The 14491-nt window shown below is 38.2% G+C and overlaps 1 protein-coding gene across 2 annotated transcripts in view; it reads right to left on the bottom strand.

The window, feature by feature from the left end:
- LOC106052228 (uncharacterized) overlaps window positions 1-14491 on the bottom strand; it is an 84408-nt gene that overhangs the window by 56451 nt on the left and 13466 nt on the right. For both annotated transcript variants that reach the window (XM_056019666.1, XM_056019667.1), the window contains exons 7-12: window positions 12719-12908; window positions 11756-11910; window positions 10122-10308; window positions 9748-10016; window positions 7233-7431; window positions 5151-5314 (exon numbers count right to left, since the gene is read on the bottom strand). In XM_056019666.1, the coding sequence (XP_055875641.1) occupies window positions 5151-5314; window positions 7233-7431; window positions 9748-10016; window positions 10122-10308; window positions 11756-11910; window positions 12719-12908 (1164 nt within the window). The remainder of the gene's footprint in view (window positions 1-5150; window positions 5315-7232; window positions 7432-9747; window positions 10017-10121; window positions 10309-11755; window positions 11911-12718; window positions 12909-14491) is intronic.

Here is a 14491-nt window from a genome sequence, read left to right as displayed (position 1 = left end):
AGGTAAAGGTAAAGTAAAAAATGCAACTCTACTAAGTTAAACATAATTTAATGTAGACGCTAATCGCAGAAGACTAAAAGTTACAAATAGTTTAATCGAGTTGTTAATCATAATCTTGTATACACAATCAGTAGAGTTAAGTATAAATAGGTTTCTCTTACAAGTGAATCCTAATATTTATTTCCTTTATGGTTGCAGGACCGGATTTAAGTGTATATTTAAATGTATATTTTGTATATGTTTGAGTTTTTGGACGGCTCAGGGTTGATTCAGTTCGTTGATCCAGAAACACATTTATATATTACGAGCACGCTACAAGTGGTCATTCTTTAACCACGACAAAGTTGAAACCATAATATGGCTCCTTTTGTCTCTAAGGACAATGGGTGCGCTATATAAACATGTAATTAATTTTACATCCAGTCCTTTCATTTCCAAACGTCTAATGTACCCTATATTGGTTATCTCTGGAGTTAGTGGATAGACACTTGTCAGCTGTACATCACGTTTTGGCGCAGCCATTTTGGCGCGAGATGTTTTAGCGAGATGTTTTAGCGCGAGCCGTTTTGGAGTAGGCTACGTTTTGAAGCGTGATAGACTATAATTGAAAAAAAACAGCAGCTTTTATAATAATGTTAATTTCAATAACCTATATTATTGTATGTATAGTATGAATTCAACCCCCATTCACTGAATTGTTTTTTGATAAAGGTTTACACTATTTCATGAATATATAAGTCAAATTCCTAACTGAGACAATGACATGCTTCCCACTCCCTCCCCATAAATTATATGCGAGTTCTGCCAGGCGCATTTGATAACATCCCTTTGATTTCTAGTTCCAAGACAGTTCTAAACAAAGTATTACAATCAGTTATATGTCCGTAAAAGCAAAGAAACTTTTAAAAGATAGAGTTTAATTGATAAAAGTATTTTGGGTAAGGGTGATTTGGATGACAGCTTTTCTCATGGCACAGATAAATGCGAACAACTGAAGACAAGACCTCACCGAATATGATTGAACATATTGCTGGATAGACCATAAATTAATGAAATTAAATTGACCTTTTTGTGTAAACTAAAAATCGCATCGTAAATTAGCGTAATTAAATATGCAAATATTGTTGAAAATAAAAATGTTCCACTTAATAAACAACCACGCACAAGCCAACACAGGGGAAACAATCACGCATATGCATGCAATAACTAATATATGACATGTAATACCGAACATACTGTGAACTAGGCATGCAATAACTAATATATGACATGTAATACCGAACATACTGTGAACTATGCATGCAATAACTAATATATGACATGTAATACCGAACATACTGTGAACTATGCATGCAATAACTAATATATGACATGTAATACCGAACATACTGTGAACTATGCATGCAATAACTAATATATGACATGTAATACCGAACATACTGTGAACTATGCATGCAATAACTAATATATGACATGTAATACCGAACATACTGTGAACTATGCATGCAATAACTAATATATGACATGTAATACCGAACATACTGTGAACTATGCATGCAATAACTAATATATGACATGTAATACCGAACATACTGTGAACTATGCATGCAATAACTAATATATGACATGTAATACCGAACATACTGTGAACTATGCATGCAATAACTAATATATGACATGTAATACCGAACATACTGTGAACTATGCATGCAATAACTAATATATGACATGTAATACCGAACATACTGTGAACTATGCATGCAATAACTAATATATGACATGTAATACCGAACATACTGTGAACTATGCATGCAATAACTAATATATGACATGTAATACCGAACATACTGTGAACTATGCATGCAATAACTAATATATGACATGTAATACCGAACATACTGTGAACTATGCATGCAATAACTAATATATGACATGTAATACCGAACATACTGTGAACTATGCATGCAATAACTAATATATGACATGTAATACCGAACATACTGTGAACTATGCATGCAATAACTAATATATGACATGTAATACCGAACATACTGTGAACTATGCATGCAATAACTAATATATGACATGTAATACCGAACATACTGTGAACTATGCATGCAATAACTAATATATGACATGTAATACCGAACATACTGTGAACTATGCATGCAATAACTAATATATGACATGTAATACCGAACATACTGTGAACTATGCATGCAATAACTAATATATGACATGTAATACCGAACATACTGTGAACTATGCATGCAATAACTAATATATGACATGTAATACCGAACATACTGTGAACTATGCATGCAATAACTAATATATGACATGTAATACCGAACATACTGTGAACTATGCATGCAATAACTAATATATGACATGTAATACCGAACATACTGTGAACTATGCATGCAATAACTAATATATGACATGTAATACCGAACATACTGTGAACTATGCATGCAATAACTAATATATGACATGTAATACCGAACATACTGTGAACTATGCATGCAATAACTAATATATGACATGTAATACCGAACATACTGTGAACTATGCATGCAATAACTAATATATGACATGTAATACCGAACATACTGTGAACTATGCATGCAATAACTAATATATGACATGTAATACCGAACATACTGTGAACTATGCATGCAATAACTAATATATGACATGTAATACCGAACATACTGTGAACTATGCATGCAATAACTAATATATGACATGTAATACCGAACATACGGTGAACTATGGCTGCCTAGTCGTGTGCTATTGTCTCCAGATATCTGCTCTCGAAAGTCCCGGTTCAAAACTTTCCCGCCGCAATCCCCGCTATCCTATGAGAGGTTATACTCTTTACTATAAAAAATTGGAAAGTAAGATTTCTGCATGGGACACCCTCATAAGCTTTAAGTCAGGTGTGCACAGGATGACATTTAGTAGTTTTCTCTCCTTTTGGTGAAAGTACTATCAAGTCAATTAATCCTTTTCGTTTCCACTTAAAATTGCATTTTTTTGTTTCCTTGTTTTCTTTTGATTTGGGCAATATTACAACCCACACTCACGTTATAATGTGATTTAACAATAATGAAAAAAAAACAAAATTAAAGAACAACATAATGGATACAAAAATATCTCTCACTCTATACACGGATACTAGGTTAGACACAAACACACCTACATAACAGAGACATGTCTCAGACACAAACACACCTACAAAACAGAGACATGTCTCAGACACAAACACACCTACAAAACAGAGACATGTCTCAGACACAAACACACCTACATAACAGAGACATGTCTCAGACACAAACACACCTACAAAACAGAGACATGTCTCAGACACAAACACACCTACAAAACAGAGACATGTCTCAGACACAAACACACCTACAAAACAGAGACATGTCTCAGACACAAACACACCTACAAAACAGAGACATGTCTCAGACACAAACACACCTACAAACAGAGACATGTCTCAGACACAAACACAGCTACAAAACAGAGACATGTCTCATTCTTCTGGAAAGAAATAGTAGGCCTATTATGAATATCAACAATGGTATCAAAACTATTCGCGCCAAAACGTTCCCTGCGCCAAAACGACCATCGCGCCAAAACAGCTGCGCCAAAACGTCCTGCTTCGCTTGTCAGGGTGTTCGGTTAGCGTTGTGGGCGTCCCTAATGGGGAGTACAACAAAACCACAAAACCTTTTTTTTGGCTACGCTCATGGAATTTAGTGAAAGTAGCTCTTTCTTTTTATATGAAAGGGGGTGGGTAATCTCCCTTGGCTCGCACTTGGACTTTGTTGACTGAAGTTTTCTTTTAGTTTGTATTTTTGAATTGGAGAGGGATTTCATTTCAAAACTCTCTTGAATACGCTCATAAAATGTTACGGTTGTAGTTTTGCTTTTTTTTTATTATTTGTATTTAAGGGGGATTTGAACATCTAAACTCCTCTTTTCTTCAATTAAGGAATTCGGTGTCTAGTTATTCTTCAGTTTTATTTATTTAAAAAAAAACGGGGAGGGTTAAATTCCAACTCATTTTTTAGCTACTTTTATGTAATATAGTGACTTAAGCGTAGGGTTATCATCCATCCAGGGGTTTAACTTTGGCTACTTTATGTAATATAGTGACTTTAGCGTAGGATTATCATCCATCCAGGGGTTTAACTTTGGCTACTTTATGTAATATAGAGACTTTAGCGTAGGGTTATCATCCATCCAGGGGTTTAACTTTGGCTACTTTATGGAATTTAGAGACTTTAGTTTTCCTATAGGTTTATTTTGGCGGGAAATGGAATTACATTTACAAGCAAGTAAATACTTTGGAAGCTGCATGTCAACAGTTCAATATAAGTCTCACCAATACTGAAATTCTGGCACAAGACGTCACAAAAGTATCCGTAGTAAATATTGGTAATAACAGTTCTTAATGTGTGCAATACTTTACCTGCCTGGCATCTACTACTGAGTGCAACCTAACTTGAGAAACCGGCAGAAACAATTGGAAAAGCTTCTGCGGCTATGTTTGACAACAGTAACATTTAAAATGTTATAACAAAATGCTAAGCAAAATGTTCGAAAATTAACAAACTTAAAAGTTGAGACTTTGAAAATCTCTATGAAAATACATTTCTTGTGGAGTACCCAGAGCAGTTACCTAACCCAGGCCATGCAAGGGTGCATTGGATTCTTTGTCCTCAAGAAAATTGTTATAAACTAACAACATTGTCCCAACAATTGTACATAGATTACATAGAATATTACTATAAAAAAAATAAAGTTTCCCTTTTAGGCCTTGCGATCCGGGGCAGATGATGTTAAGGTCATCTGTTTCTATGGCCAATGATTAACGAGCAGGGTGTTATGTGGCCAGCACAACGACCAACCGCCTTTACTTTCCCCAAGGTTGGTGGACTCAGGGAAGCCCTAAAAATTCGGAAAATGCAAAATCCCAGCCTTCATCGAGATTCGAACCCAGGATCTCATGTTCAGAAGTCGAGCGCTTAACCACTCAGCCACCGCACCCGCCAGAATATTACTTTAGTTTGAGGTTGAGTTAATTAATCTAGATAAATATAGTAGCCTAAGTACTAGGATGGTTTAAGAATGACCTCATCTTCAGCATAAATGATGGTGCTGTTTGACTTTCTACTTATGGCGTTGAATATAGCTACATTCAGTTCGTAAATTCCAGGCGTAGAAATGACTAAACTCAGATTGCCATCATAAGCGTCCATTACTCCAGTAATATTCCAATGATAGGTCAGATTACTGCCTGTAAACATCAAAGTAACAACAAAATGAAAGTTAAGTTTGTCTTATCAGAAAGAATAAAGTAAAGTTTTCTCCATAATTACTTTATTTTCAGCTTGCTGGATGAGGCAATTTAAACTACTTAAGCAACAAGAATGACATTATCAATGACAGAAATGGAACAAAAGGTTTGTGTACTGGCACAAGTTCTACAAATTCCATCTTGATCTGACAGCCTGACTGTGTCTCACTATAGGGAACACATGAGGGGACCTGACCGTGTCTCACTATAGGGAACACATGAGGGGACCTGACCGTGTCTCACTATAGGGAACAAATGAGGTGACCGGACCGTGTCTCACTATAGGGAACAAATGAGGTGACCTGACCGTGTCTCACTATAGGGAACACATGAGGTGACCTGACCGTGTCTCACTATAGGGAACACATGAGGTGACCTGACCGTGTCTCACTATAGGGAACACATGAGGTGACCTGACCGTGTCTCACTATAGGGAACAAATGAGGTGACCTGACCGTGTCTCACTATAGGGAACACATGAGGTGACCTGCCCGTGTCTCACTATAGGGAACACATGAGGTGACCTGCCCGTGTCTCACTATAGGGAACAAATGAGGTGACCTGACCGTGTCTCACTATAGGGAACACATGAGGTGACCTGACCGTGTCTCACTACAGGGAACAAATGAGGTGACCCGACCGTGTCTCACTATAGGGAACACATGAGGTGACCTGACCGTGCCTCGCTATAGGGAACAAATGAGGTGACCTGACCGTGTCTCACTATAGGAAACATGAGGTGACCCGACCGTGTCTCACTATAGGGAACACATGAGGTGACCTGACCGTGTCTCACTATAGGGAACACATGAGGTGACCTGACCGTGTCTCACTATAGGAAACATGAGGTGACCTGACCGTGTCTCACTATAGGGAACAAATGAGGTGACCTGACCGTGTCTCACTATAGGGAACAAATGAGGTGACCCGTTCCGTGCCTCACTACACGGAACACATGAGGTGACCTGACCGTGTCTCACTACAGGGAACACATAAGGTGACCTGACCGTGTCTCACAACAGGGAACACATGAGGTGACCCGACCGTGTCTCACCACAGGGAACAAATGAGGTGACCAGACCGTGTCTCACCACAGGGAACACATGAGGTGACCCGGCCGTGTCTCACTACAGGGAACAAATGAGGTGACCTGACCGTGTCCTCACTACAGGGAACACATGAGGTGACCTGACCGTGTCTCACTACAGGGAACAAATGAGGTGACCTGACCATGTCTCAACACAGGGAACACATGAGGTGACCTGACCGTGTCTCACCACAGGGAACAAATGAGGTGACCCGACCGTGTCTCACCACAGGGAACACATGAGGTGACCCGACCGTGTCTCACTACAGGGAACAAATGAGGTGACCTGACCGTGTCCTCACTACAGGGAACACATAAGGTGACCTGACCGTGTCTCAGTACAGGGAACAAATGAGGTGACCTGACCGTGTCTCACCACAGGGAACACATGAGGTGACCTGACCGTGTCTCACTACAGGGAACAAATGAGGTGACCTGACCGTGTCTCACCACAGGGAACACATGAGGTGACCTGACCGTGTCTCACCACATGGAACACATGAGGTGACCTGACCGTGTCTCAATACAGAGAACACATGAGGTGACCTGACCGTGTCTCCAACACAGAGAACAGATGAGGTGACCTCACCGTGTCTCAACAGTAGGTCAAAGTGCATTGCACACATGTGCAAGTTTTTTTTTTGTGGATTGCTTTTTGCGGATTTTAGCTTTTCATGTCCTGGAGTTTGGTGATGATGATCATGAATAATTAACTTTCATTCAGTGAATGTTTTCCATGTAGCTAGCCAAGTACATAACTTTTGTACTTACCTGTGTGGGGAGCTACAGTAAAGTTACTGGCTACACGTGTTGCTATGTGCAGAGGTCCAACTATAAGAGCTACATCCACGCCCTCTAGCAAGTTGATGTATGTGGTAGCATTCACAGCGTGACCCAGCATCTTGTTCTTGGCTGTTGCGTTCAGTGGGAATACCCCAGGGGAGTCCAGAAATTGAAACGTTACTTCCGTCTAAAAGATTATTTGATTGGTAACGTTAGAAGAAGCAAGTCAAATATAGACACAATTCTTTTATAAAGCTTACCGAAGGGAAAGATATCCGTACTTACAACTATATCTCTCAAGAATGTAGAAGCTATTTACCAATAATTAATTAGGTAATTGGAGAATTTTTTATTGATTCATGTTTAGTTAGGTACAACGGTACAATAAATACTTTTTGAAGCTTTATGCACTTGATCCGAGAATGGGTGTGAGACTAATAATGTTTTCAATTATGTAACGGTACAAAACCCTTTATAATTAGCTGTATCTGTGAATACTGAATGATTAATTTCCCTTCTTGGTATCAAACGAAATACTTACCAGTAATTAATTCACTAATTGGTTGTTGTTGTTTTTTTTATTCATATCTTGTCTATGCCAATAAATAGGCTTAATTGTGCAAGACTAATTTAAACTTGATCAGGGGAAGGGTAGGGAAGAAACAAGGTATAAACATTTGACCAGACAGAGTGAGTTGAGAGAAGCTTTGTAAATACATAGGAGGGAGAATAAACCTTAGACCAGACAGAGTGAGCTGAGAGAAGCTTTGTAAATACATAGGAGGGAGAATAAACATTTGACCAGACAGAGTGAGTTGAGAGAAGCTTTGTAAATACATAGGAGGGAGAATAAACATTTGACCAGACAGAGTGAGCTGAGAGAAGCTTTGTAAGTACATAGGAGGGAGAATAAACATTTGACCAGACAGAGTGAGTTGAGAGAAGCTTTGTAAGTACATAGGAGGGAGAATAAACATTTGACCAGACAGAGTGAGTTGAGAGAAGCTTTGTAAATACATAGGAGGGAGAATAAACATTTGACCAGACAGAGTGAGCTGAGAGAAGCTTTGTAAATACATAGGAGGGAGAATAAACATTTGACCAGACAGAGTGAGTTGAGAGAAGCTTTGTAAGTACATAGGAGGGAGAATAAACCTTTGACCAGACAGAGTGAGTTGAGAGAAGCTTTGTAAATACATAGGAGGGAGAATAAACATTTGACCAGACAGAGTGAGCTGAGAGAAGCTTTGTAAATACATAGGAGGGAGAAAAAACATTTGACCAGACAGAGTGAGTTGAGAGAAGCTTTGTAAATACATAGGAGGGAGAATAAACCTTTGACCAGACAGAGTGAGTTGAGAGAAGCTTTGTAAATACATAGGAGGGAGAATAAACATTTGACCAGACAGAGTGAGCTGAGAGAAGCTTTGTAAATACATAGGAGGGAGAATAAACATTTGACCAGACAGAGTGAGCTGAGAGAAGCTTTGTAAGTACATAGGAGGGAGAATAAACATTTGACCAGACAGAGTGAGTTGAGAGAAGCTTTGTAAATACATAGGAGGGAGAATAAACATTTGACCAGACAGAGTGAGCTGAGAGAAGCTTTGTAAATACATAGGAGGGAGAATAAACATTTGACCAGACAGAGTGAGCTGAGAGAAGCTTTGTAAGTACATAGGAGGGAGAATAAACATTTGACCAGACAGAGTGAGCTGAGAGAAGCTTTGTAAATACATAGGAGGGAGAATAAACATTTGACCACACAGAGTGAGCTGAGAGAAGCTTTGTAAGTACATAGGAGGGAGAATAAACATTTAACCAGACAGAGTGAGCTGAGAGAAGCTTTGTAAGTACATAGGAGGGAGAATAAACATTTGACCAGACAGAGTGAGTTGAGAGAAGCTTTGTAAGTACATAGGAGGGAGAATAAACATTTGACCAGACAGAGTGAGTTGAGTGAAGCTTTGTAAATACATAGGAGGAAGAATAAACATTTGACCAGACAGAGTGAGCTGAGAGAAGCTTTGTAAGTACATAGGAGGGAGAATAAACATTTGACCAGACAGAGTGAGCTGAGAGAAGCTTTGTAAATACATAGGAGGGAGAATAAACATTATAATGTATTTATAACCATTTCTGAATGAGGTCACAGATTTACTAACAAGAAGCACAGAAAAATCAATCTAGTCCTACCAACTTGATGCCAAATGTGCTGAACACTCAATTTTTATAAGCATTTTAAATAGAAATATTATTATGGAATATGAATCACTTTTCTCATAATATTTAAAATATAAACGTATGTAGGCCTAGGCTTGTGTTACAACACTTCTCCGTTAAAGTCAATAGAATGTTGTGACAACTACACACACCTTCATATAGACAGAGTTTAACTTTGAGCTCTTGTTTATTACTGTTACATTTTATCACAATAATGTCCTAATGTGAAGATGGTAAAATTTGAACATTTGTATCAGAATGCAATGTTAGTTACTATTACCTTTGATCCTACTGAATACATTGCCTGAATGGCGTGTGTATAGTTACAGTCACTGCCAGTACTAAGACTGGTTCCATTGGTTGTTATAGTACTGGTGGCCACGAAGTCTGGAACAGTTGCAGGCACTTCAGCAACTCTCCCTGTACTGTGGTGGTACAAACCTATAATGTAGCCTGGCTGGACATCTGGGAATGTTGTCGTCATGTTATACCACTCAGACGTTGTTGAGATGGCTATAATAGCTGACCACTTGACTATGTAACTGTTGACTTTATGGACACACATAGAGACAGAGATGGACGAATTAATATAAGTTCAAAAGGCCAATAGTTGTATTAAACACAATCATTTATCTTAAAAAAAAAAACTCCTACCTGAAAGTCCAGCGCCAAATCTGGGTGTTGCCGCAGGACACGTTGAAGAGCAAGAGTTGTCTTGGGAACAAAAAGAATCAGTGCTGGAACATTGTGTACTCAATGACAAGTTGCTAGTCAGACATGAAGCCTTGCATTGATTGGACTCGAAACAGTAACGTTGAGCGCCACATCCAGGGGCGAGTATCTAGAGAGTAGGTGAACAAGTAAACGTACTCAGTCCTTTCTAATGGCAGGCCGAAAACAACCACCAAAAGACCAAAACAAGGACACCAGTAAGAGTTAAGACTATAGACATGATATAGACATGATATAGACATGATAAATACATTATATAGACATGATAGAGACATGATAGATACATTATATAGACATGATATAGACATGATATAGACATGATAAATACATTATATAGACATGATAGAGACATGATAGATACATTATATAGACATAATAGAGACATGATATAGACATGATAGAGACATGATATAGATATGATTGATAGAGACATGATATAGACATGATAGAGACATGATAGAGACATGATAGAGACATGATATAGACATGATATAGACATGATATAGACATGATAAATACATTATATAGACATGATAGAGACATGATAGATACATTATATAGACATGATAGAGACATGATAGAGACATGATAGAGACATGATATAGACATGATAGAGACATGATATAGACATGATATAGACATGATAGAGACATAATAGAGACATGATAGAGACATGATATAGACATGATATAGACATGATATAGACATGATAGAGACATGATATAGACATGATATAGACACGATAGAGACATGATAGAGACATGATAAAGACATGATAGAGATATGATATAGACATGATAGAGACATGATAGAGACATGATATAGACATGATAAATACATTATATAGACATGATAGAGACATGATAGATACATTATATAGACATGATAGAGACATGATATAGACATGATAGAGACATGATTGATAGAGACATGATTGATAGAGACATGATTGATAGAGACATGATATAGACATGATATAGACATGATAGAGACATGATAGAGACATGATAGAGACATGATATAGACATGATATAGACATGATAAATACATTATATAGACATGATAGAGACATGATAGATACATGATATAGACATGATAAATACATTATATAGACATGATTGATAGAGACATGATATAGACATGATAGAGACATGATATAGACATGATATAGACATGATAGAGACATAATAGAGACATGATAGAGACATGATAGAGACATAATAGAGACATGATAGAGACATGATAGAGACATGATAGAGACATGATAGAGACATGATAGAGACATAATAGAGACATGATAGAGACATAATAGAGACATGATAGAGACATGATAGAGACATGATAGAGACATGATAGAGACATGATAGAGACATGATAGTGACATGATATAGACATGATAGAGACATGATAGAGACATGATAGAGACATGATATAGACATGATAGAGACATGATAGAGACATGATAGAGACATGATAGAGACATGATAGAGACATGATATAGACATGATAGAGACATGATAGAGGAGTTAACTAGATCTAGTAGCTGGACTACTTACCAAGACAGTTACACTTCCCTCAGTTTGTGCTTTTATTCTCCAGCCGTACACTTTGCCATAAGATGTAAACATGGCTGACTTCATCAGGAAATATCCAGAAGCAGCAGTCAGAAATGTAGAGGACGGCCACTGGCCCACAAAAGATACTATTGGATCTGTATGATAGAGAGACCACTACTGTCATTTAGTTGGGGAGCTGTGCAAAGTCTAGAACAGTTCGGGATCAAAATAAATGGCTTGAACATTTCTAAGAGAGTAGGATTATATAAAACAAAAATAGACAAAACCTATCAGAGAAAATGTTTCCTCTCCAAGACTTTGAGATCAAACATCAAGTCACTTTGCTGGTTTGAAAGGGAGACAACCTTTAAGTTGACCACGTTATCGTGGAGCTCATCAATGTCTTAGGGACACTAGTCGCTTCTAGTTTTGGTGAACGTAGAAATAAGCCCAAGTACTAAGTATCTTGAACTGAGACTTTATCTCGAAACAGAAACGAGTTGCTAATGAGGCAGCCGCTTTAAGCACGCTTCAGAGAACTCTTCTTTCTACTTGTAACTTAGTGTGAAGCTTGTAACTTAGCGTGGTCGAGAGGCTACGTACGCTTGAACTTGGCTTGGCTTGGCCCCCTATGAAGGGGGCTCGAGGTTAGACACCCGACTCGAGAAGAGTTGTGTTTACTGAGCGCCTAAAAGGCAGCACGGAAAACCTATTCCTACCTACTCCCAGATACCCTCTCCCCCCACTTGTCCACAAATGAGATTGGACCATAGCGCTCTGAGCTATAAGCATGAAAGTAGAGCTATATAAAAGCCATAAATTAATTTTATTTAATCTATATATAATTATATATATATATATATATATATATAATATATATATATATATATATATATATATATATATATATATATATATATATATATAAGCGTGGCGTATTGTGGTAGACCAGGGCAATATCACCTGCCACGTGTTCCAGGTAAAGATCAAAGGAGCTTCTGTCTGTAACATTGACTTCTAATTCCAGATCTGTGCCTCTCCAAATAACGACTTCACACCTGCCGATTTCATGGGTAGCAAAATATTGGTCACAATTGATTTCTACGCCACTGACTGCTTGATGCAAGGTGAACCCAGTCACAGCGTAGCTCTCCTGTAGACAAGAACAGTTTATATAGTGTAATCTCAATGAGACCAGAATCAATTTGAGATCTATTGACTAGTGTCAGGGAACAAATACTTACTAAATATTAAAGTATACAAAGAAAAAAAAGAACTTAAAGTGTTGTCGTAAGACAGGAGTAAAGTGTTAACAGAGTCAATTTGTTTGACCATTTGTTTGACCATTTGTTTGACCATTTGTTTGACCATTTGTTTGACCATTTGTTTGACCATTTGTTTGACCATTTGTTTGACCATTTGTTTGACCATTTGTTTGACCATTTGTTTGACCATTTGTTTCATAAAAAGCACAATTAAATAACTAAGCTAATTGAATATAGGAGATAATGAATGTTATGCTGACTTTTTTTTTCTTTTTGTTAAAGAAATAACGTAATGGATTTGTAACTTACGGGGTGGGAGCTTGTGAGGAAATGTCAATACAGAAGAATAGAAACTAAAGACAGAAAGATATAGAACAGTGTTTCTCAAACTTTTATCGGTGACACCTTACCCCCCCCCCCCAAGAAAGCCATTTCGTCCGCGCCCCCCCCCCCCCCCCCCCACCATAGCCAGCTGAGAACTGGGAAGAGCGCTGTAGACGCCCACGGAATTGTAATGAAAAGGAAGCGTAAATGTAAATAATTCACATGTGTCTGGTTGTAGAAAACAAAAAGTTGGTATTTAAAGTTTATTGCATACTAGAAAAAGTTTTTTACTAGATAGCAGCAGATTTTCTCTGCATGTATAGCAAGGTGGGGTTTGGGGGAGCGACACGCATTTTTCTGCGATCTGAGCTTTAGAGATTCTAGTGTCTACAATGTCCTTTTCTTCTAGTAAGAAGAGCGCATATTAAAAATGTTTAAGGAAAAAAGTGATGGGGCGGGCCGACATTGAAATGTCTTCTAGAAGTCAGCGCACTATTCACTCTGGAAAAACAGAAGTCGAGTCACAGCTCTAATTAAATGTAATAAATAAGAAGGCAGCTCTGGCCAATTGTATTCTGCGAAAAACATTCAAAGTATGTCTGTAATACTAATTAGCTTGATCGCAGTCAATTTATCTTTGTGTACAGCTTGTGTCGGACCTTTTCTTTTTAGTTGTTACATAAAAGTCGTGACCATGAAGTTGCCCAACAGGAGAACTTCCACCATGAAGTGGCCCAACAGGAGAACTTCCACCATGAAGTTGCCCAACAGGAGAACTTCCACCATGAAGTGGCCCAACAGGAGAACTTCCACCATAAAGTTGCCCAACAGGAGAACTTCCACCATAAAGTTGCCCAACAGGAGAACTTCCACCATAAAGTTGCCCAACAGGAGAACTTTCACCATGAAGTTGCCCAACAGGAGAACTTCCACCATGAAGTGGCCCAACAGGAGAACTTCCACCATAAAGTTGCCCAACAGGAGAACTTCCACCATAAAGTTGCCCAACAGGAGAACTTCCACCATAAAGTTGCCCAACAGGAGAACTTCCACCATGAAGTTGCCCAACAGGAGAACTTCCACCATAAAGTTGCCCAACAGGAGAACTTCCACCATAAAGTTGCCCAACAGGAGAACTTCCACCATA

This window comes from Biomphalaria glabrata, chromosome 2, assembly GCF_947242115.1.
Source record: "Biomphalaria glabrata chromosome 2, xgBioGlab47.1, whole genome shotgun sequence".
Classification (NCBI taxonomy): Eukaryota; Metazoa; Mollusca; class Gastropoda; family Planorbidae; genus Biomphalaria; species Biomphalaria glabrata.
The sequence above is the reverse complement of the archived record's forward strand: the minus strand, read 5'-3'. Positions and strand labels throughout refer to the sequence as shown.